This window comes from Artibeus jamaicensis, unplaced genomic scaffold (assembly GCF_021234435.1).
Source record: "Artibeus jamaicensis isolate MK-2021 breed Jamaican fruit bat unplaced genomic scaffold, CSHL_Jam_final contig_685, whole genome shotgun sequence".
Classification (NCBI taxonomy): domain Eukaryota; kingdom Metazoa; phylum Chordata; class Mammalia; order Chiroptera; family Phyllostomidae; genus Artibeus; species Artibeus jamaicensis.
In genome coordinates this window covers 35,575,736-35,598,212 of record NW_026521924.1, presented here as the reverse complement: position 1 = coordinate 35,598,212, position 22,477 = coordinate 35,575,736, and the positions used below count along the sequence as shown (strand labels likewise).

Below are 22,477 nucleotides of genomic sequence, written 5' to 3'. Positions count from 1 at the left end.
CTCAGGCCCAAGGCCACTGCCTAGGCCCCAGCCTCTCCCCACACCCTGCAGCCAGCAGAGGCTCTGGGCTGATGGGCTGCTGTGTCCACAGGCCACAGGGGCCCGAGTTCAGGCTGGCCAGCTGCTGGCCGGCACGGAGGTGACGCTGGGCCAGGCACAGACGCTGCTGGCCACCATCCAGGCTCTGGGCCGAACACTGAGCGGTAGGTGGTGGCCCAGGGCCCCGGCGGGGGGGTGAGCAGAATGATGCTCAGGGCGCAGGTCAGGGCAGCTGCCTCCAGGGGGCTGGGCGTTTCAATGGGGAGAGGGTGCTGCAGCCTTGGAAGCAGCAGGGCCGAGTCTGAGGTGGAAGGGGCGGCCGGTGCAGCCAGAGGGAGAGGCAGAAGGACCACAGGAGGTGGGCCAGTGTCCACCTGGCGGGCACCCCACCCCTGGGAAAAGTCACTCGTGAGCCACTAATTACAAACAAATGAGTCACCTGGAAGAGATAGGAGGGGACCTGGCTCAGCCCAAAGGTCTGGGAAGAAGGGCAGGTCCAGCCGAGTGCTGGACCAGAGGAAGGGTTGCCCAGGCGAGGGGGCCAAGGGAGGAGGCTGAGCAGGGGGACAGCGGCTGGGGGTCGTAGGCATGGGGGCTGTGCGGGTGTGGGGGATGGGGTGAGAAGGCCGGGCCACCGGGAACCCCCCGGAAATGCTGAAGGTGCTCAGGCCAGGTCCTTGGCCCCGAAGCTGGTGGGCCGGTGTCGGCCCCAGGCAGGACAGCTCCTTCTCAAACCCTCAGAGCTCACGACAGACCACCTGCTGCCGGCCAACGCCACGGCCCCATCGGGCGAGCAGCTGCGCCAGACACTGGCCGCGGTGGAGCGGATGCTCAGGGAGATGCGGGCCCGAGACCTGGGGGCCCCAAGGGCCGCGGCCGAGGCCGAGCTGGACGAGGCCCAGAAAGGTGAGTGGTGACCTTGGCCTGCGGGGCAGAGGGGGGCACCAGGGGTCACAGCTCAAGTGACCGTCCCTGTGCTGGGTCTCTGCCAGTGCTGGCCCGTGTGCAGGAGCAGCTGACCAGCCGCTGGGAGGGGAACCAGGCCTTGGCCGCCCGCACCCGAGAGCAGCTGGCCCAGCACGAGGCCGGCCTCATGGACCTGCGAGAGGCCCTGAACCGGGCAGTGGGCACCACGCGGGAGGCCGAGGAGCTCAACAGCCGCAACCAGGAGCGCCTGGAGGAGGCACTGGTGCGGGCCGCCCCACCCCGCCCCCGCCCCGCCCCCTTTCACCCCAGTCACCTGCCCCCACCCCATCATGGCTCTTTTTCTGTTGCCGCCACACTCTGCTCCTCCCCTCCAGCGTCGGAAGCAGGAGCTGTCCCGGGACAATGCCACTCTGAGGGACACTCTGCAGGCTGCCAGGGAGACCCTGGGCCGGGTCTCAGAGCTTCTGCAGGGCATGGACCGGGCCAAGGAGGTAAGCGTGGCTCCTGGGGTCCCAGGTGAGTGGGAAGGGGGTGGGGACAGGTCCCACCCAGGCCCTCTGCCCCCAGGAGTACGAGCGCCTGGCGGCCAGCCTGGACGGAGCCCGGACGCCCCTGCAGGAGAAGATCCGCGCCTTTGCCTCCATCGACAGCAGGGTGGAGTTGGTGGAGGCCGCCGAGGCCCACGCGTGGCAGCTGGACCAGCTGGCGCACAACCTCTCCAGGTGCGGGGCCTGCTGAGGGTGCCGGGCGGATGTGGCCAGGCCTCCTCAGGATGCAGCTGGTTGGCGGGGGCCTAGGGGGAGGGGCCGCTGTCCTCACCGGAGAGGCCTGTGCGCCACCTGAGGGTCTCTGGCCCTCACCTATGCACACTTGACCCCTTCCTTGTCCCCCCCCCCACAGCATCATCCGTGGAGTCAACCAGGACCGCTTCATCCAGCGCGCCATCGAGGCCGCCAACGCCTACAGCAGCATCCTGAGAGCCGTGCAGGCCGCAGAAGGCGCCGCGGGCCAGGCGCTGCAGCAGGCTGGCCGCACCTGGGAGGTGGGGCCCCAACCACCCCTCGGGCCACAGGAGCCCTGCTTAGCCCACCCCGCTCCTGTCACGTCGGTGTGACCTGTGTCCTGTCCCCCTGTCTGCAGATGGTGGTCCAGCAGGGCCTGGCTTCCCGGGCCCGGAAGCTGCGAGCCAACAGCAGTGCCCTGGAAGAGGCCATTCTCGGGGAGCAGCGGAGGCTGGGCCGCGGTGAGCACCGCTGCGCCTGGGTGTCCGGCTCCGCAGGGACTCTCACCCTCTGGGCCCGGGTGGGGCAGGGGGGTGGTGCCCTGTTACGGAGGTGGCTGCTTCCCACTGGCTCGGTGTATCCACCCCCTGGGAGCCCTGGCTTTGGGAGGGGCCCTGGGACAGTGGAAGTGCCCAGGTCAGGGGACACGGGGCCTGCTGCTGTCCCAGCCCCAGGGCTGTGTGTGGGGCTGGCCAGCAGCAGGGAGGGCTCCTTGCTGCTGGAATCACGGCTAATGCCTGGGTGTTTCTGAGCCTCCGAGGCTTCATCTCTGCAAACGGTGATCACTTTCACTGTGGGACCAGGAGCAGCCCTGGTCGCTCCAGCACCTGTCCCTGGGCCAAGGACCCTCGTGTCTGGGTGTCTCCATCTGTGTGTGTGCATGCCAGCCTTGGTCCCCCGGCCAGGGTGGCCAGGGGGCTGCACCCAGACGCTGGGGCAGGGGCACCTAGGGGCTGAGGCTGCCTCCCCCGCAGTGTGGGCCACCCTTCAGGGGACTGCGACCCAGCTCAGTGACACCCGGGCCAGGAAGGAGCAGCTGGCAGCCAGAGTCCGGGAGGTACAGGCCATGCTGGCCATGGACACAGGTGGGTCGCGCCTCCCCCTGGCCCTGCCCCCACTGCTTGTCTTCAGAGCCAAAGGGACACCTGCCTCGCATGAGCGTCACTTCAGCTGGTGGGCTGGTGGTCGGGTTCTGTAATGGGGGTCACGTTCGCCCCTGTGCCATCCCAAACGGCGACTCTCCCTGAGAGCCCGGCCCTGGGGACCTCCTGCTGGTTGGAAGGTGAACGCCAAACAAAACGGACCCAAGCAGCACGTGAAAACTGCAGGGGGCACAGCCGCAGGCCAGCACGGAGCGGGATGGGCACACGAGGGGCCCAGGCGGGCCCCCAAGCAGAGGACTGGCACATCTGGCCCCAGTGTGAGGGAAGCCCGCGGCTGCCCACTCCCGCGTGGAGCACAGCAAGCCTGGCCGTGGGGACCGTGGAGACTCTGGCCAGGCCTTGGGGAGAGGGTGGTGGCCCGGGGATGGCAGTGGTGGCTTTAGGGAGACCGGGCTGAACTGAGGCATCAGGGTGCCCCTGCTCTGGTCCAAGAGGCTGGCAAGGAAGGAGCCACCTGAGGGTGGGGCCAGTGTGGCCTTTGCTTGGCCCTGCTGAGCCTCCCCCACCCACCACAGATGAGACCAGCAAGAAGATCGCTCACGCCAAGGCGGTGGCCGCGGAAGCACAGGACACGGCTGCCCGCGTGCAGTCCCGCCTTCGGGACATGCAGAGGAACCTGGAGCGGTGGCAGGGCCAGTATGGGGGTCTGCAGAGTCAGGACCTGGGCCGGGTGGTGCTTGACGCAGGCCGCTCAGGTGGGCTCCGCCCCCCGTGCTCCCTGCCCGTGTACCATACCCCTAGAGCGGGGGTGGGCAAGGGGTGGGAGGCAGGGGTCTCAGGGCCACCCCCGCCCCTCTGCTCCCCTCCCTGCAGTGTCCACGCTGGAGAAGACACTGCCACAGCTGCTGGCCAAGCTGAGCCTCCTGGAGAACCGAGGGGCGCACAACGCCAGCCTGGCCTTGTCCACCAGCATCGGCCGCGTGCGGGAGCTCATTGCCCAGGCCCGAGGTGCCGCCAGCAAGGTGCGCGCCAGTGCCAGGGACGGTGGGGGACACCCGGGAGGCCGGGCAGTGAATGCTGATGGTCTGTGCACCATCCACAGGTCAAGGTATCCATGAAGTTCAATGGGAACTCAGGGGTGCAGCTGCGTGCCCCCCGGGACCTCAGCGACCTTGCTGCCTACACCGCCCTCAAGTTCTACCTGCAGAGCCCAGAGCCAGGGTCTAACCAGTCTTCTGAGGATCAGTTTGTGCTGTACATGGGCAGCCGCCAGGTACTGGGCCGGCTGGGCGGGCGGGTACAGACAGCTGTCAGGTTGGAGCGGCAGGCATGCGGGGTCCCTGTCCCACCGTGTCTCCCGTCAACAGGCCACTGGCGACTACATGGGCGTGGCCCTCCGCGACCAGAAGGTGCACTGGGTGTACCGCCTGGGGGCCGCGGGCCCTGCCAACCTCAGCGTGGACGAGAGCATCGGGGAGCAGTTTGCAGCCGTCAGCATCGACAGGTGGGGAGCCAGCCCCCTACCGCCTCGCCCACCCCTTGCCAGGGCTGAGTGCCCACCCCAAACGGCGTCGCTCTGCCTTTCAGGACCCTCCAGTTCGGCCACATGTCTGTGACGGTGGAGAAGCGGGTGATCCATGAGACCAAGGGCGACACTGTGGCCCCCGGGGCGGAGGGGCTGCTCAGCCTGCAGCCTGACAACTTCGTCTTCTACGTGGGGGGCTACCCCAGCAGCTTCACGGTGAGCCTGGCTGGGCCTGGCTACGCGGCCACACCCCCCCACGTGCTTGTTCCGGCAAGTCCTGCTGGCGCACCCTGACCACACGCTGTGCCCACAGCCCCCAGAGCCACTGCGCCTCCCTGGGTACAAAGGCTGCATTGAGGTCGGCACGCTCAACGAGGAGGTGATCAGCCTCTACAACTTCGAGCAGACCTTCCGGGTCAACACGGCAGTGGATAAGCCTTGTCCGCGGTAGGCGCCGCCTGGGGCCCCGCCCCTCACCCCTGCTTGGCCCACTCTCCTCTGACCCCTGTGACCTCTGACCTGCAGTTCCAAGTCGACAGGAGACCCGTGGCTCACAGATGGCTCCTACCTGGAGGGCTCCGGCTTCGCCCACATCAAAGCGGCCAGTCCGTCAGGCAACACCAAGCGCTTTGAGCAGGAGCTCCGGCTGGTGTCCTCCAACGGGATCATCTTCTTCCTGCAGCACCAGGCAGGCCTGCTGAGCCCACCTCTCCCACACTGGCTCCGCCCATTCCCCCCGCCCACCCTGCCAGCCCCACCCCGTGCTGACTCCGCCCACCCCTCAGGGCCAGTTCTTGTGTCTGGCGGTGATGGAGGGCAGTCTCCACCTCCTCTATGACTTCGGCGAGGGCCTGAAGGAGGCTGTCCCGCTGACGACCCGGCCGCTCCTGACCTCGGCCAGCAAGGCAGTAAGGCTGGAGCTGGGTGGGATGGCCTGGGGCGGGAGGGGCCCGCGGACGCCGCAGGCGCTGCAGCCCCTGTTCCGCCGTCCAGATCCAGGTGTTACTGCTGGGGGGCGGCCGCCAGCGCGTGCTGGTGCGTGTGGAGAGAGCCAACGTGTTCAGCGTGGACCAGGACAACGCGCTGCAGCTGGCCGACTCCTACTACTTAGGGGGCGTGCCGCTGGACCAGCTGCCCCCGAGGTGAGCCTGCGCGCCCCCTCAACCACGCCCACCCTCCCCACCCTCATGCCAGTCCCCAACACACGCTCGCCCCCCAGCCTGCAGCGGCTCTTCCCCACCGGGGGCTCCGTGCGTGGCTGCGTCAAGGGCATCAAGTCTCTGGGCAAGTACGTGGATCTCAAGCGGCTGAACACCACGGGCATCAGCGCTGGCTGCACCGCGGACCTGCTGGTGAGCCCCGCGCCCGCCCCCGCTAGCGGCCCCTCTCCCGCGGGCGGGCCTCAGCCACACTGTCGCCTGCCTGCAGGTGGGACGGGCCATGACATTCCACGGCCGCGGCTTCCTGCCCCTGGCGCTCCCAGACGTCTCGCCCCTCACCGGCCAAGTCTACTCTGGCTTCGGCTTCCGCAGCACCCAGGACAGCGGTCTGCTGTACCACAGAGCCTCCCCGGTGCGTCCAGCGGCACCACTCAGCCCGGCTCTCCCCTCGCGGGCTCTGACCTCCTGCAGCTGGGGGTCAGGGCCCATGCGGGGGAGGGAGGAAGACTGGGACCCCAGCTTGGTCTGCTGACCTGACCACTGTCCCTAGGACGGGCTATGCGATGTGTCCCTGCAGCAGGGCCATGTGACCCTCCGGTTTGTGAGGACCGAGGTCAAGTCACCAGGGGGCTTTGCGGACGGCGCCCCCCATTACGTCGCCTTCTACAGCAATGCCACAGGGTGAGCCAGGAGTGGGTGGGGCGGCGGCTGAGAGGCAAGCTATGTGGCCGCCCTACTGCAGGCGGGGTGGGGGCAGGGAGGAGATCCAAGGCTCTCCCCACAGGGTCTGGCTGTACGTGGACGACCAGCTTCAGCAGATGGCACCCCACCGAGGGCCGTCCCCCAGACCCCGGCCGCAGCTTGCGGAGCCCCCCCGGCTCCTCCTGGGCGGCCTGCCTGAGCCGGACACCTTCCGCAACTTCAGTGGCTGCATCAGCAATGTTTTCGTGCAGAGGTGAGCTGAGCAGGTGTGGGGAGGCTGGTGCTGACGCCCCACCCGGGCGCAGCCTGCATGGATGACTGCCTCCCACCACCCCCGGCAGGCTGGAGGGGCCCCAGCGTGTGTTTGACCTGCAGCAGAACTTGGGGGGCGTCAGTGTGAGCTCAGGCTGCCCCCTGGCCCCCAGCCCCCGAGCATCACCCACACCTCAAGGACTACAGGCCACGGTGGCTCGGAAGGTGGGCATTGGGGTCGGGTTAGGGTGGACGGAGCTGGGGGTGGGTGGAAGACAGCCCCCAAGCACCCCTGCACCCCACAGGCCTCGCGGCGCAGCCGGCAGCCCGCCCAGGACCCCGCCTGCACGCCACAGCGCCTGGGGATCATCCAGGGCACCTACCAGTTTGGGGGCCCCCTGCCCAGTTCCCTGGAGTTCACAGGCATCCCAGCACCCCTTAGCAACCGGTAAGCTGGGCAGGGTGGGGCAGGGCGGGCACAGGGGGCTCCCTGGGCTGACTCCCCATGTGTCCTCCAGGTCCCGCCTCTCGATGCTGGTCCGCCCCCGCTCCCGAAGTGGGCTCCTGGTCCTCGCCGTGCCCCTGGCAGCTGGCAGCCCCACCCTGACTCTCTTCCTGAGCCACAGACACTTCGTGGCTCAGACAGCAGGCGGTCCTGTGCCCCAGCTCCGGGTTCAGAGCCGCCTGCGCAGTCGGGCTGGCCGGTGGCACCAGGTAAGGGACCGAGGGGAAGGGATGTGGGCGGCGCTCTGAGAGCCGCCAGCCTCATGTGCCTCTGCCCACCCACAGGTGTCTGTGCGGTGGGACAGGACTCGGATCCAGCTGGGGGTAAACGGGGTCTGGGCCCAGAGCCAGGAGGAGATTGGCAGGCAGCACCAGGGGGCCGAGGCCCCCCAGCCCCACACCCTCTTTGTGGGGGGTCTTCCTCTTGGCAACCAGCACAGCCACAGGCTCCCGGTGAGAGCCGTCCCGGCGAGAGCCGTCCCGGCCCAGCCTCCCCACCCAGCCCCCAGCCCCGCTAGGCCAGTCCCCCCTCCCCAGCAGCCCCGGGACCTGACCCCAGCTGTGCCATGCCCCCCAGGCGGCTGTGAGCAGCTCCCGGTTCAGCGGCTGTGTGAAGAGGCTGGCACTGGACGGGCGGCTCCTGAGGACCCCCCACAGGATGGTGGGGGTCACGCCCTGTGTCTCAGAACCCCTGGAGCGGGGCCTCTTCTTTGCTGGAAGCAGGGGAGCCCTAACTCTAGGTCTGTCTGCTGGCCCCACTCAGTGCGAGCATGTCCCCCGGCTGGGTGGGGTGGGAGCCATGGCCGGGGAGGAAGGGGCCTGGGGTCGTTTCCACTGCTGCTCACAGCCCCTCCCTGCAGACACCCTGGGGGCCACCCTGCCTAACGTGAGCCTGCGGCTGGAGGTGCGGCCCCAGACAGCCACGGGCCTCCTCTTCCACCTGGGCCGGCTCCAGGCGCCCCCCTACCTCCAGGTGCAGCTGCTGGGGAAGCAGGTAAGCTGGTGGGGGCTGCGACCAAGGGGCAGCACTGGGGTCGGCAGGGCCGTCCTGACTGCTGCCCCGACCCCAGGTGCTGCTGTGGGCGGACGACGGAGCAGGCGTGTTTTCCACAGCCGTGAGGCTCTCCGGGGCACTGTGTGATGGGCAGTGGCACCAGCTGGCAGGTGAGCTGGGACCCCTCCCGTGACAGGAGACACTCCTGAGCCTGGCAGGGACTTGGGGGGACAGGCCTGCAGAGGCCAACGTGGCAGAGCCCGGGCCCTGTGGCTGGCAAGGGCCCTCCCAGCCCCACCTCAGGGAGCCTGTGCCCGCAGTGACCAAAGGCGGGAGCACCTTGTGGCTGGAGGTGGACGCCCAGAGCAGCCGGACCCTGGGCCCCGTGCTGGAGGCCTCGGAGCGCACCCCTGTGCCCCTGTACCTCGGCGGCCTGCCCAGTGAGTGTGGCCTTATCCGGGGAGGGGGTCGCCCCGCACTCCCCCTACCCTCCCATGGCAGGGCCCCCGCTGGAAACCAGGCCGTGCACCAACCCGTATCCCTGTCTCCCCCCACCCAGAACTGGAGGACACACGGGACGGGCGCCCCTCTCTGCCGCGCCCGTGGCCTCCAGGCTTCCAGGGCTGCATGAGGAGCCTGACCGTGAACGGGTCCCCAGTCACCCTGCCGAGCTCTGTGGGCGTCCAGGGCGCAGTGGGGGCCAGCGGCTGCCCAAGCAGGCGGGGCACCGTTCCCCGGAAAGCCCGCCCCCGCAAACAGCCAGCTGACCGGGCCACCCTCGGCCAGTCTCACAGATGAAGTTCACGTGGGTTTGTCTGCACTCGGCGGGCAGCCTCGTTTCCAGGAACTGTTTAAGTTATGTCTGACTTTTTAAATGAGGGGGAAATACAATAAAATTGGGTTTTTATACTTTTGACCTTTGCTTATAATTGTGAGATTTTCCTCCCACCAATTTTTAATAGTTTGAGAAGTCAGTAAATCACTGGTCCCTTTTCTTAAAACACAATCTAGAAAGGAATTACGTAACCGACCGCAGGCTGACCTTAGATGTATAAAGAGAGAGTCTGACAGCCCGTCACGGGGCCACAGGGGGGACGGCCTCCCCAGGCCTTTCACGCCGAAGCACCAGCTCCCGTCCGGCCAGCAAGGGGACGGGCCACCGCGCCAGGCCCCAGGCACAGGAGACGAGAGTTGTCGGATAAAAGACAAGACCTTTATTTATCAGCACGTCGGGGCGGAGCCGTGGGGGCCGCAGTGGGCGCAGGCACGGCCCCCTCGCACAGCCGAGCACCCCACCCCGTAAAAGACAGCAAATAACTTAGTCTAAGCTCATGTCCTCCTCCTCGTCCTTCTTGTCCTTCCCGTCGCCCTCCTGCTCCGGCCTGGCACTGCTCTGCATCGCTTTGGCAAACGCTTCCACATCTGCAAAGCGGCAAAGGCGTGAGGGCAGCCGGCCCGTGCCACGCACACGGGGAGGCTCTGGTTCCCACCCACGGGTGGGGACTGGCACTTACCACCCTTGTTGGCAGCCTCCACAGCCTCCGCAGGCAGGCCAAACTGGCACATGAGGGGACCCAGCTGCCCCGAGGCCAAGGCCGCACTGAACATGCCCAGGGCCTGCAAGGAAAGGCCGACACCTCTGAGCAAGCCTGGGGGCGGGGGGGCGGGGGGGCACCCACTTGGGCAGGACCCAAACGTGCGCGGCAGAGGCGCAGGCCACCCGCCGAGGCACCTGCTGGAACTGGGGGGAGGTCAGCGTGTTCTGGATCTCCTCTGCGGTCTGGGGCAGCGACTCCCCGGAGGGCAGGTAGGGCAGCAGGCGCTCCTGGACGTCCGCGTTGGCAAGGATCGGTGCCATGATCTCAGGCGTCAGGACACTGGCCAAGTCCACTACGGGACGAGCACACGGACATCAGGGGCCAGAGGCGGGCCCGGTGCCCATCAGGAGGACACGCCACGCTCAGAAGAGACCCGCGGAGGAAGCACACTGCAGAGGGCAGCCGGCCAGGGGACCTGCTGGGCCAGCCCTGGAAAGCCGGCCAGGGCAGGTGTGGGCAGCAGGCCCTCCGCCCCTGGGGCCGAGAACCACGGGTGGGTTACCTTGCTGGCCGCCTCCTGGCCCGGCCGGCACGTTCATAGTGGCTAGGATGCTCTGGAGGTCACTCAGCTGGATGGGCTGCGTCGGGCTGGCTGCCGTGCTGGCTCCGTTCCCTGAACTGGGGGCGGGGCTCGGGCTGGTCGCCGAGGCGGCTGCTGGAGCAGAAGGGGCTGGGGTGGCACGGGCGGAAGAGGTGGTGGAGGACGGGGTGACCGCTGCCGACTGGCTCCGGGAGCTGGGGAGAGCAGGGCAGCTGCAGCCGCCAGGTGCCCACATGGGCCCCACAACCGCCGGCCTCACCCCGAAGGCCTTTGTGGTGCCGGCGTCCGGGAAGCCCCGGGACTGTGAAAGGACCTCCCCGACACCTGTTCCGTCCCACATCTCCTACTCCCAGTCTCCCTGAGGAGGGAGCTCCTGGCGGCACCCATGGGCGCAATGGGGGTGAGGCTAGGGGCTCACCTGGAGGAAGAGCTGCTGGCTGGAGGCCCTCCACTCCCCAGTAAGCTGGCCAGGCCCGGCCCCGTCAGGGCGCCCAGCCCACCTGCAAAGAGCAAGGACGCGGGCTCAGCTGTCACACCCACTGGAGAGCCCAACCCCCACGCCCCCACCAACGGTGCAGGGAGGCCGGCACGAAGCTGCGGGACAAGCACAGGGAGGTGACCAGAGAGCCCGGGCAGCGGCTACTCAGACGGTAGTGTTCTGCAGGCCCATTCCGTCCACCACGCTCGGGGTCAGTGTAACCGCAGTGCAAATTCAGCACCAAGGGGCCACCAAAACCCCCAGTGGCAGCAAGCAGGGCAGAGGGAGCCCAGGCTCTAGGCAGGAGCCCCGAAGGACGTCCTCAGGCCCCTCCTCAGCCAGCTGCGCCCGAGGCACACAGCGGGAAGCGCCCCGGTGCCTCGCCCACCCCCCGCCCCACCCCCGCTCACAGGACCCCTTCCAGAAGAGCAGTGCCGGCGCGCGCGCGCGCACACGCACACGCGCACGCACACACACACACACACACACGGACACCCCTTGGGGCCAGACGCTTAAAGGAAACTAGCACAAAAACTGCTCCCCAGCTCTGTCCCGACCAGGAGCGAGGCCACAGCCCCACGGGCGTACCCAGTCCTCCAAGGCCGGCGGGTCCGATGAGCTGCATGAGCTGGCTGTGGCTCATGCTCCCCAGCAGGCTCTGCAGGCCGCCCTCGCCGCCCAGTGCGGACAGCTCGTGGCCGCCGGCCCCACCGGCCCCCAGCGCGCCGGGCATGGGCGGGTTGTTCAGGCACTCGTTCACCTTCCGGCAGTGCTCCTCGTCCTGGTCTGTCTTGGGCTCCTGCGGGAGAACAGGACGCCGCTGTGGCTGAGCGGGCCGCCCACCGGGGCAGTGGTCCCACACGACGGACACACATTCTACACCCGGACACACGGACTACACGTTCTTAGTTTATACTAGGAGCACACTCCATGCCAGGGCAAGGCCCTGCCCCGCACAGCTGGGGTCGACCACAGCCCCCCCTTCGGCGGGTGCCTTCCATGCAGTGACCTCAGTTCTGGCCCCGCCTGCAGCCCCTGGGCTGAGCGGGCTCATGGGGCAGGGTCGCCCCGTCAGCGGCCAGGCCTCCTGTCCAGCAGCCCCTGAGCACGTGCTGGGGACACAGAGACGCAGCAGGCGGGCAGTGGGAGGGATGCCAGCACAGGAGCGACACCGGGACAGTCAGCAAGGCCAGTGTGTGGGGAACATCTGGCGAGATTTCTCGGAGAAACTGGAGAAACCAGCTCTACCCCAGCAGCTGCGAACCCCGCGCCCCGAGTCCACACAGTCTGACCAGATCGGGGCCGCGCTCCCACCGTCTCGGCACAGGCCAGCAGTGGGGCCCCCACCAGAAAAACCTTTCCTGCCGGCTCCAGAAGGTACTGGGGAGGGGCAGGCTCAGCCCTGGGGGTGAGCACGGAACACCAGCCACAACCACACAACCAAATGTGCCCACTGCACACACATGTGTACACGACCAGAGACAGCCCCGTGACACAGGGGACTGCAACCGGCCGACAGCCCCGGCTGGCAGAGGAAACAGCAGCAGCTCGCCCGGACAGAAGATGGCCTGCCACCGTGGGTGCAGGACACCTTGGCATGGCCCTGGAAAGGAGCCTGCACCTCTGCCCGACACGCAGCGCAGACACCACACACTGTCACCGCACCTCTGCCCTGGGGTCCTCGTGACCCTCGGGGAACTGGGAGACCAGCAGACTAAAGAGGGGCCCAGCCCGAGAACCGGTGCCTGTCTGCCAGGGAGCTCCACACTCAGAGAGGCCCTCAGGGCCCAGTCGCAGGTGCCTGGCTCAGGAAGCAGCCCCCCGCCCCCCACAGAAGGCCACCCCGGGACCTCGGAGGTGGCAGGGAAGCACGGTCGGTCAGCCCCGGCTGGTTGGGAAGGCCAGGTCCACCACCCGCTGAGCAGGGCTCTCACCTCCTCTTGTGACGGTGAGAAAAGACAAATGCAAACAAAAGCTCCCACGCACCTGCATCCAGAAGAAGAGCCGTTTGGACCCTGCCTTGAACTTGAGCACGTAGACTCGCCCACTGGGGCACTGTGGGACGCGCTTGAACTCACAGTCGTCCGGGAAGATGATCAGGTCCTGCAGAGGCCGCGGGGACGGGGTGTCAGCGTCTCCCACACATGTCCTCGAACCCCAGAACCTCCCGGGGGCGAGCCGGGCCCTGTGTCTTGGGGTGCGCACTGTGTGGGGAGAGGGCACAGGACCCAGCTCCTCACCAGCAGGGTCCCTGCAGGGCAGACGAGCCGGGGTCCAAGGCCCCTGCAAAGGGAGAGAGGGCCAGGGGCAGGCCCAGCACCCAACAGGGAAAGGGAACTTTCAACTTGTTTTTTAAAGATTTTATTTATTTATTTTGAGAGAAGGAGGGAGAGAAACATCCATGTATGATCACCTCTCCTGCGCCCCCTGCTGGGGACCTGGCTGCAACCCAGGCCTGTGCCCCGACTGGGAATTGATCTGGCGACACTCTGGTTTGCAGGCCGGATTTAATTTACACTTTCGTTTGCCCAATCCACGGAGCCACACCAGCCAGGGTGAGATTCTCAACTCCCGAAAGAGTTTGTTAATAGAGGCATTCTGGGAACAACATTCCAAGGTGAGTCAAAAAGTCAACTCAGACCTGATCTTGAACCTGACCCAGGGCACCTTAGCCTGGAGAGTGAGGAGCACCCAGTCAGCGGCCTGGACTGCAGGTCAGGCTGGCCCTCGGCCTCTCCAGTTCAAAAGCATCTAACCCTGAGTCTGAAGCACACCCTGTGACGGGGAAATATAGCTGGTCTCTGGCACTGGGAGGACCCAGAAGCAGAGCAGATCCTGAAAGCAGCAACCCCCCCACCCACACTTCAAGGCCCTCCGAGCAGAAACCCCGTCGCTGACCCTGGACAGGGAAGGACATCAGCTCCCCAGGGGGCCAGGTGGGGCCTCTGCAGGCAGCAAGGCGCCCACACTCACGTCTTCCACGTTCCCAGACGTCCTGTCCTTCCAGCAGAAGTGAATGAGGGAGTCGTCCGTCTGCTGGATGTACACGAGCCCTTTCCTTTTATCTGGGGTGACGGTAGTTCCTTTCAGTGACATTTTTCCTGCCCGGAACTCCACCAAATACTTGTTGGAGGACCCACGGGAGCCTGGCACCAGGCTGGGAAACAGAGCGCCTGAAGTCGTCATCCTGGAAAGGGGACCAGCAAGCAGACCCCGTCACTCACGGAAGTCCTGACTTGCTACTCAAGCGCTGCGCAGGCCCCGACCCAGGGACGGCGCCCCCCGCTGAGCCTCCGCTGGGCCCAAGGGAGCACCGAAAGCTGCCCCACACCCGCTCAAAGCACCTGGCCGGAGGTGGGGGGGCAGAGCCTCCGGGCACCTGAGCCACGGAGCCAACCCGCAGCTTCTCACGTTTCTCAAAGAACGAAATCAACTTCTGTATCTACGCGGTCTCGCTGCCCGCGGCCGCTCTTTCTCGAAAACTTGTTTCTTCTGCTGGGGCCCCAAGAATTTAAAAGCTTGGGCTGGGCGGGGACACCGCTAACTCGTCAGATGGGACACAAGACTTTGGCCCCACGCCCGTGGAGCTGCAGGGCGCTCCCTTCAAAAACAGTGAGCACTCCGGGGAAACCCGTTGCACGTCCCGCCCCCACCCCGCACCCCTGACAGCCCGACGGCCTCGCCTCCACGCTGGGCGGAGGGGCCGGGGCGACTTGCAGAAGGGCGGCAGCCCGGGATGGCCCAAGAGCCGCCTCCCCGCTCCCTGGTCCGGAAAGTCCTCGCCCCGCGCAGGCCGCCCCCCCAAAGGCCTCCCAACCTCCGAGAGCGCCGGCCCACTCACGGACTCCGGCTCCCAGACCCCCGAGCCCCTCTGCTCCACGCCCCCGGCCCCTCCGACCTCCGCAGACCCCGCGCCCGGGTCCGGGTTTCCGACGGCGCAGGCCCCGCTCCCAGCGGCCCCGGTCCCCCGCCACCCCTCTCACCTGGCCCGCACGAAGACTCAGCCGAGAGGTACCGTCTGGGTTCGCTCTTCCTCCTCGGCGCCTGCCGGGCCCCGCCGGAAGCCCCCGCTCGCCCCGCCCCGCCCGCAGCTGTCGCCGCCGATTGGTCTCTGGCTGAGGCTAGGCCTTGCATTGTCTCGCGAGCGATTGGCGAGGTTCGCCGTCCATCCCCCGGACCCGGCCCCTTCCGGCGGAAGCGTGGCCAGCGAAGCGCGGGCCAGAGCGGCTCCTATTGTTGCTGTGTCATAGGGGCGCGGCGGCGGCCCCTGGCGGCAGCGCCTAGGGATGGCGGGTCGGGAGGGGGTCGCCCTGGGGGCGGTGGACCCCCGGGGCCGCCCGGAAAGGGCGGGGGGGCCCTGCGGGGCGCGAGGCGCGAGGCGGCGTCTTCCAGGGTCACGATCGGTGGAGGGCGCCAGGTCCCGAGATGTAGGGGGTATAGTCACGGGGTCAGCGGAGGGGGTATCTTAGGACTCGGGGTCCGGCTTCGCGTTCTCCGGGAAGTGAGTGAACCGCACTCCCGCACTCGGTGCATGGCCCGCGGCGCCCGTCGGACCAGCGAGGCCTGGTGGGAGCGCGCGGTCCCCACTGCGGGGCCTCCACAGCACCCGACGACCGCACTGACAGGCCGTCTCCCCTCGGTCCCTGCGGGCAGCTGGAGTCCCCAGCGGCCGGCGTGGGGTCGGAACTGACTGGCGGCCGCCGTCGTCCGGGAGGCGGGTCGGACCGTCCCAGGAGTGGAAGGCGCGCCCTGCGCTGCCCGGCCGGCCCCGTGGGCGCCCGTCCGTGCCCCCCCCCCGAGCGCTGAGCGGGGCGGCTGTGTGTGTACATCGCGTGTTTTTATAACGAGCCGGGGAGCGAAAAGGGCTGCTATTCCCTGTTGTTCCCACGACGCCCACTCCACTTCCCGGCTCTGCCGCGGGATCTGGAGTCACAACCTGTTTCCTTTCCCGAAACGGAGCTGCTCCTCGTCGGACACGCCACCCCAGTTCCTAAGGGAATGGGTTCGCGCTTTCCGATCAGTATGCTTGTATTTCTTCACTTAAAGTTCTAATGTGGTAAATATCGCAGATGAAACCCACACACAGTACGTGTCCTTTATGTCACTGAGGATAATGTCCTCGAGCTTGTGGCGGGGTCAGGGTTTCCTTCCTTGGCTTTGGGGTTTTTTTGTAATCCTCACCGGAAGACATATTTTCATTGCTTTTAGTGGGGGGAGAGAAAAACCAGATGCCAGGCAGAAGCCTCCCCTACTGGCCCAGGCATCGCACCCGCAGCCTTTGTGGCTGTGAGTCCACGATCCACCAAATGAGCCAGAGCCAGGGCAGGACTTCCTTCCCTTTTTGAGGCTGAATGACTCGGTTTAAATGTGGAGATGGTTTCTCTTTGTTTTTATTTTTTAATGGTGTATTTTTTTTCTATTACCATTTATCCCCTTTGTACCCTCTCCCACCTCCCACCACACCCTCCCCTGCAGTCCCCAGGCTGCCGTGGGTGCCCTTGAGCTCTGGGAGAGGGGCATGTGGGGGGGGGGGGCGGGGATCAGCAAAACGACGAAGGCCCCGGGAGTGGGTGCTGGTCCCCATTCACCTGTCTGCGCGCTCGGGCCGCTCGCAGGTTGGAGGGGCCGTGGACGTGGGGTCGGGGTCTCGCTCCCTGACCCGCATTACAACACTTTAGGGTGTGTACCTAGAAGTGAGGTCTCTGGGTCCCCGGGCAGTTCCAGTTTTAATTTTTTGAGGACTCCAGACCTTTCCGCGGCGGCTGCACCAGTCTGCATTTCCAACAGTGCCCAAGGGCTCCGGCTTCTCCACCTCCCCGGTGCTTGTTATTTCCTGGGGGGGGGGGGGTCGTTTTTGTTTTTTAGATAGCAGCCTTCCTCATGGGCGAGAGGTGGTTATCCTGTTGTCCGGTTGTTGGGTTTTTTAAAATATTTTATTTATTTATCTTTCGAGGGGAAGGGAAGGAGAGAGGGAGAGAAACATCAATGTGTGGTTGCCTCTTCATGTGATCCCCACTGGGAACCGGCCTGCAACCCAGGCATGTGCCCTGACTGGGAATCGAACTTCGATCCCTTAGTTTGCAGGGCCGCGCTCAATCCACTGAGCCACACCGGCCAGGGCTCTGTACGGTTGTTGTTTCCAATTTATTTTATTTGAGAGGGAAAGGAAGGGGAAGTCAATCAGTTGCCTCTCACACAGCCCCACACTGGGGACCTGGCCTGCAACCTGGGCCTGTGCCCTGACCCAGGTAGAGCCAGGGGCCTTTTTGGTTTGCTGGACAACGTCCAACCCACTGGGCCGCGCAGGCCGGGGCTCGCTGTGGCCTCGAGGCTCACGTCCCTGCTGATTAGTAAGGCCGAGCATCGCTCCACCTGCCCATCAACCGTGTGTGCGCCTTCCTCGGCGAAAGGAGGCGTCTCCTCCAGCCCCTTGCCCGCTGCTGAGTCAGGGGTTTTTCTTGTAATATTTTTTAAAACTAGATTTTATTGATTGCGCTATTACAGTTGTCCTGATCTCTCCCCCTTTGCTCCCTTCCACCCAGCACCCCCCCCCCCCCGCCGTGGTCAGGTCCATGGGTCAGCGTCTGCCTTCTCGGGCTGCTGCATGTCCTGTGCTGCACTCTCCGTCCCCGTGGCTGCTCTGTGACCGTATTTCCTAATCCCCTCACCTCTTCCCCTCTTCTCCCCGACACCGCCCCCCATCGGCCAGCCGTCAAAACACTCTCCACACCCATGATTCTGCCTGTTCTGCTTGTCTGCCTAGTTTCTTAGATTGAATTGTTGATACATATGTATGTTTTTGCCTTTTTATTGTTCATAGTTTTGATCTTTTTTCTTACATAAGTCCCTTTAACATTTCATGTAATAAAGGTTTGGTGATGATGAACTCCTTTGGTTTTTTGTCTGGGAAGCACTTTATCTGCCCTTCGATTCCAAATGATAGCTTTGCTGGGTAGAACAATCTTGGGTGTCGGTCCCTGTTTTTGTGACTTGGAATATTTCTTTCCACCCCTTCTTGCCTGTGAGGTTTCTTTTGAGAAGTCAGCTGGTAGTCTGATGGGAACTCCTGTGTACGTAACTGTCTCCTTTTCTCTTGCTGCTTTGAAGATTCTCTCCTCTTTAACCTTTGGCATATTAATTGTGATGTGTCTTGGAGCGGGCCTCGTTGGGTCCCACTTGTTCGGGGCCCTCTGGGCTTCCTGGGCTTGTATGTCTGTTTCCTTCACCAACTTAGGGAAGTTTTCGTCCCAGAGGCTCCTTACACTACCCTCGTTTTGTTTTGTTTTGGATTCTTCTTTCTTCTTCTGATTGGTTTTTTTTTTTTTTTTTTTTGCTTCCTTGTGTTCCATATCGTCAGTTTGGTTCTCTGCTGTTGTCTCCCTGTAAGTTGTCGTTTTAGTTCTGGCCCTTGTTTCTGCCTGGGGGTTTTCACGCTGCCGAGGTCCTCGCTGGGTTGTGCAGCATCCTGATAACCAGTGTGTTGAACTCTGCATCTGGTAGTTGGCCTTCATTTCATTTAGCTCTCTTCCTGGAGTTTTGATCTGTTATCTGGGCCGTGTTTGTCTCCCTGTTTTGGCAGCCTCCCTGTGTTTGTTTTTTCTATGTATTAGGTAGAGCTGCTTTGACTCTGTGTCTTGGTAGTGTGGCCTAATGCAGTGGGTGTCCTGTAGGGTCCAGTGGCACAGCCTCCCCTGTCACCCGAGCTGGGCACTCGAGGTGCACCCTTCACGTGGGCTGCACGCACCCTCCTCTTGTAGTTGAGCCTTGGTTGCTGTTGGCAGGTCAATGGTTGGGACTTACCCAGGCCAGTCGGCTACAAGGGCTGGCCGTGACCACCGACCACCAACCTCCACCCTCCATGAAGGATCAGCTGTGCAGGGGCGGGGTGGTGGTGCTCCAGGGTGGTCTGTAGCTGTCCCCTGGGTGTGCTGGCCCTGGGGTTTCCTGGGTGGTGCAGGCCAAGGTCAGCCCCCACCTGTTTTGCCCGGGGCCACCCTGCCTGAGCTGTAAAGCAATCTGAGACAGCTGCTGCTTGTGCTGGGCTTGGAGATTCCCAGGTGAAGCCAAGCTGTGAATCTAGGCCGGCTGCTGCTAGTGCCCGGCCCGGGGCTCGCTGAGGCCGGCTGCCGCCTGTGAGAGAGGATTTAGGAAGCTGTGAAGCGTGAGCCAAGACCAGCCATTCACGTGGAGAGGTCTCTGTTAACAGCGTGGGTGGGCCCAGTACCTGGGTGCAGCAGAGTCTTTGGGGGTCTCCGAGGCAGGCCAGTGTTAGCCAGGTTGATGGGGTCTCAGATGTGGCACCAGCCTGCCAGCTCTGTGGTGTGAGCAGGTTCAGAAGAGGGACAATGGCCCCTGTGGGCCCCAATGCCGGCCCCTCAGCCTCCCCCTGCACACCACGTGCCTTTCCAACTGCCACCCCGGCGCTGGAGCCCAGAGGAAGTGAGTCTGAGTGAGGCCGTGTGTGGGCTCTTGAAGAGGAACTGCTGGGAGCTCCAGAAGTTTCCTCCACAGACTTGATCCCCACTGGTTTTCACAGCCAGAGCTGTGGGGACTTCTCTTCCTGGCACTGGGACCCTGGGCTGGGGGACCTGGTGTGGGGCTGGGACTCCTCGCTCCCGAGATGTCCTCCCACCTTTTCACCCCCCACGTGGCTGAGCGACCAGCTCACTCCGGTCCGTGCCGGTCCTGCCGATCTGGACAGGCGTGGCTTCTCCACTTCGCAGTCGTCAGCCTCCCTGCAACTCTGTTGTCATCGCAGCGTGGGTGTGGGAGGGGGCCCGTCGTGTCTGCCTGAGTTCATGTCGTTGGGTGTTAGGAATTCTCTACATCCGGGTGTCAAACTGCTGCCACATGTGTGGTTTCCAAATACCTGCTCCCAGTCCGTGGGCTGGCTCTTCATGCTGGTGTTGCCAGGCCCCAGGCCCTTGGTGACAAATCCCAGAAGTCACTGCCACGCCCAGTGTTGTGAGGCTCGCGTCCTGTGTCTTCTCCCGAGAGTGGGTCAGTTCTAGGCCCCACGCTCCGTGCATGATTGCAACCGGTTTTGTGTTGGGCGTGGGCTCTGCCCCTGGGAGGCCGGCTTCCCCGGCGCCAGGCGTTGGTCCGGGGGCGGCAGCAGAGCCTGTGAACTGCCGGCTGCACACGCGGCACGCCCCACTGCCTGGGGCCCTCGGCCCCTGCTGCCACCGCCGCCACCAGGGCTCTGCAGTCTCCGTGTGCGCACCGGCAGCTCCCGGCGGCGGCAGCCACACAGGAGGCCGAGCCCTCCGAGCACGCTCAGACCTGGGACTCTGTCCCCTTCCCAGAGCCTCTTGGCTGTCGGGATGAGCATCCCACCCAGCTCACCTCCTTGGGAAGCACCCAGCTGCCAGCACCAAGTGGGGGCCGGACCGCGGGGACCCTCTGGCCCCACCAGCAGGTTCTGGGTGCCATGCTGCCTCCAGCCCCGGGCCCGGTCCTGGAGAGAAGGGACTCTGTCCAGCGAGGCTCCTGGTGCTCGGACAGCCCAGACCCCCCATCCATCCACGAGGCCAACCCTGCAGAACACACATCCCTCCCTGACCGTGGACGCCCGTCCCGAGAGGCCGGAGCAGCTGGGACAGTGAGAGCTGCCCAGGGCAGATGTCCGCCGCCACCGCCCCCACCTTCCCCGCAGGGCCTTCACCGGGAGCTGGTTCAACCCCGATCATCTGGGGCCTGCAGTCCTCCGAAACCTTGAGGGTCGGCTCTGAGTGTGCGGACGGATGGGTGCTGACCACTGTCACCTGTGCAGCCATCACTGTGCAGGGCCCGCCCGCCAAGGGCGTGAGGGACGTGTGGTGGGGGAGTGCGCTGTGGGGGGCACTGCACAGCAGGCCTGGCCCCACCGGGCACCCTCTGGGCACAGGGCAGCATCTCCAGGAGGACGTCTGAGAGTCCAAGCATTGGGAGCGCAGAAACCAGCACGAGGAGACCCCCGACCCCACTGGGGCAGCCGTCCACGCAGGACACAACCCCGAGGGCTGGGCCTGGGGGGCAGCCCCAAGGGCGACCCCGTCTCACCATCCTGCACCCGCAGGAACGCCTGTGGGGCCTGTGGGCCCGCCGCCGCTGCTGCCGCCGCGTGGAGACTGCTCCCAGACGGGGGCTGTAGGGCACCACCCGGCAGTTTCTGAGCTTCTGACCCTGCAACCCGGTGAGGGCCCCGTGTGCTCAGTAAATGCCTCCCCGGCAGGATGGCCCCCAGGCTGTGCCAGGCCATCTCCAGCACCGGCTGGGGTCAGACCAGGCCACGAGTGTGGCCCACCTCAGGCTCACCCTTCCTCAAGCACAAGCAGCCGATCCTTGGGGACAGTCTGAGTGGGGGACAGACATGGCCAGGACAACCATGGGGCCCTGCCTGGGCCACTTCCATTCCATGGTGGGGGCTGTGACGGCCCGGTCTCACCCTGCACGTCCCCTCAGAGCGCACGTGTTCCCAGAAGCGGACACTGAGACAAGCAGTCCTGGGTGGCCAAATGGCTGGGGTGCCTGCGGGGGCCAGGACCTGCTTCTCTGTGACCTCTCTGCAGGACAGCACCCAGGCGGGAAGCCCAAGGGGCTGGGGACCCCCGACCTGACCCCTCCTCGGGCCGCGGCACTCTGGGGCAGAGCTGTGCTGGCCCAGCCACCCGGAGGCAGCCGCCGTCCCCACCCTGGGCGGCCCGTTCACTGCAGGTGATGCCCAGGGCTCCCGGGAAAATGGGCAGTGAATCGACAGCCACGTGGCCTTGTTCAGGGCTCTGTGGCAGCCCGGTGGCCGCCAGTAGCTGAGGTGACACAGTCACGCCTTCAGAGCGGATCTTTGCTGCCAATCGTGTTTTAATCACAGCTGTGATTTGAAGCCGGACACCACGGCGACACCCTCTCCGATGGAGCCTTCCACTCTCACCTCTGCGTGTGGGGATGTGTGTGCACATGCACAGGGCACGTGACTGCACCGTGTGCGCACGTGCTGTACATGTGTGCTCACACACGTGGGATCCCTGTGCATGTGCGCGTTTGAGGTCACACATGCAGGTGTACATGTGTGTGCTGCGTGTGCCTCTGAGCTCATGTGTGCCCGTGCACCACACACAGCAGACTGTCTCCCGCTGGAGTGCGGGGCGGTGACCAGGCCGACAGGCGCGAGCGTGGAGCCTCGCCCACCCGGATGGAGCCTCTGCCCCGACCCCCAGTGCCCAGGACGGGGACCCGCCTGTGCCCGTGTCAGACACACAGGCTGGAAAACCAGGACACAGTGCTGTGGGCACAAGCCACGCGTGCTCAGATGGCCCCCGCTCAGCGACTCAGGCGTGGCCCTCAGGACGAGGGGCCCTGGCGATGGGAGGAGCGGCCGAGGCCGTGATCTGGGGTTGCCGTGGAGGTGCCTCCTTGTAGACAGACGTACACAGACGGTGACTAATGCATGTCTTGCCTTCAGCAGATCCTAGTTGAGTACTTTTAACTAAGTATTTAAAAGTCGTGTTTACGTTACTGAAGACTGGTGGAAAATACGAATCTGACAGCTACTCACTTCCCTGCTCTGACACCCGAGAGGCTCACCCTGGCAGCACGGAAGCTCAGTGGGCGCCCTGCCGGCAGGGGTCCCGGACACTGCAGACACTGCCTCCCGGACGCACCCGGCCCCTTCCTGCTCCTTCCTCTCGAGACAGGCCCACCAGGGGCGCTGCTGGCCACTGCGCCCCACGGACTCTGTCACCGGAGGGGGCTGAAGGACCTTCTTCTCAGACCTCGATGAAAACACGGCGCCCCCACGGGAAGCTTTATGAAGGGGCCGCGCCAGTGCCGCTGTTTGGCAACCGGAGGTGACTGGGGTCAAGCGCTTGGCCAGGGCCGCCCCTCTCCCCGAACA

The 22,477-nt window shown here is 65.2% G+C and overlaps 2 protein-coding genes across 3 annotated transcripts in view; one reads left to right on the top strand and one right to left on the bottom strand.

The window, feature by feature from the left end:
• LAMA5 (laminin subunit alpha 5) overlaps positions 1-8,902 on the top strand; it is a 42,061-nt gene extending 33,159 nt beyond the window's left edge. The window contains exons 51-80 of the mRNA XM_037153533.2: positions 92-203; positions 781-945; positions 1,032-1,228; positions 1,341-1,457; positions 1,534-1,688; positions 1,867-2,008; positions 2,107-2,209; positions 2,723-2,833; positions 3,427-3,606; positions 3,725-3,873; positions 3,954-4,124; positions 4,219-4,355; positions 4,439-4,592; positions 4,690-4,823; positions 4,902-5,064; positions 5,162-5,284; positions 5,370-5,518; positions 5,596-5,728; positions 5,805-5,948; positions 6,087-6,217; positions 6,321-6,491; positions 6,580-6,715; positions 6,796-6,938; positions 7,009-7,204; positions 7,280-7,447; positions 7,572-7,734; positions 7,855-7,988; positions 8,065-8,158; positions 8,309-8,428; positions 8,548-8,902. Of these exons, the coding sequence (XP_037009428.2) occupies positions 92-203; positions 781-945; positions 1,032-1,228; positions 1,341-1,457; positions 1,534-1,688; positions 1,867-2,008; positions 2,107-2,209; positions 2,723-2,833; positions 3,427-3,606; positions 3,725-3,873; positions 3,954-4,124; positions 4,219-4,355; positions 4,439-4,592; positions 4,690-4,823; positions 4,902-5,064; positions 5,162-5,284; positions 5,370-5,518; positions 5,596-5,728; positions 5,805-5,948; positions 6,087-6,217; positions 6,321-6,491; positions 6,580-6,715; positions 6,796-6,938; positions 7,009-7,204; positions 7,280-7,447; positions 7,572-7,734; positions 7,855-7,988; positions 8,065-8,158; positions 8,309-8,428; positions 8,548-8,786 (4,434 nt within the window). The 3' untranslated portion in view covers positions 8,787-8,902. The remainder of the gene's footprint in view (positions 1-91; positions 204-780; positions 946-1,031; positions 1,229-1,340; positions 1,458-1,533; positions 1,689-1,866; positions 2,009-2,106; positions 2,210-2,722; positions 2,834-3,426; positions 3,607-3,724; positions 3,874-3,953; positions 4,125-4,218; positions 4,356-4,438; positions 4,593-4,689; positions 4,824-4,901; positions 5,065-5,161; positions 5,285-5,369; positions 5,519-5,595; positions 5,729-5,804; positions 5,949-6,086; positions 6,218-6,320; positions 6,492-6,579; positions 6,716-6,795; positions 6,939-7,008; positions 7,205-7,279; positions 7,448-7,571; positions 7,735-7,854; positions 7,989-8,064; positions 8,159-8,308; positions 8,429-8,547) is intronic.
• Positions 8,903-9,179: 277 nt separating this feature from the next.
• ADRM1 (ADRM1 26S proteasome ubiquitin receptor) lies at positions 9,180-14,679 on the bottom strand. 2 transcript variants are annotated; one of them, XM_037153569.2, is made up of 9 exons: positions 14,589-14,679; positions 13,579-13,792; positions 12,592-12,708; positions 11,194-11,404; positions 10,546-10,627; positions 10,089-10,321; positions 9,721-9,878; positions 9,503-9,605; positions 9,180-9,410 (listed from the first exon to the last, which is right to left on the bottom strand). In XM_037153569.2, the coding sequence occupies exons 2-9, from the start codon at positions 13,789-13,791 to the stop codon at positions 9,307-9,309; spliced, it is 1,221 nt and encodes a 406-aa protein (XP_037009464.1). In that variant the 5' UTR covers position 13,792; positions 14,589-14,679; the 3' UTR covers positions 9,180-9,306. The 2 variants fall into 2 exon arrangements, with proteins under 2 accessions (XP_037009464.1, XP_053527384.1); XM_053671409.1 differs by having other exon boundaries at positions 13,579-13,762; positions 14,589-14,670.
• Between the last annotated feature and the right edge of the window lie 7,798 nt (positions 14,680-22,477).

Bases quoted from the DNA above. Each gene is read 5' to 3' on its own strand.
- ADRM1 (XM_037153569.2), bottom strand. From the start codon at position 13,791: ATGACGACTTCAGGCGCTCTGTTTCCCAGCCTGGTGCCAGGCTCCCGT. The intron at 12,709-13,578 runs GTGAGTGTGGGC...CGGCCTCTGCAG, and splicing joins CGTCTGGGAACGTGGAAGAC to GACCTGATCATCTTCCCGGA. The intron at 9,606-9,720 runs GTGCCTCGGCGG...CTTTCCTTGCAG, and splicing joins CCTCCCCCCAGTTCCAGCAG to GCCCTGGGCATGTTCAGTGC.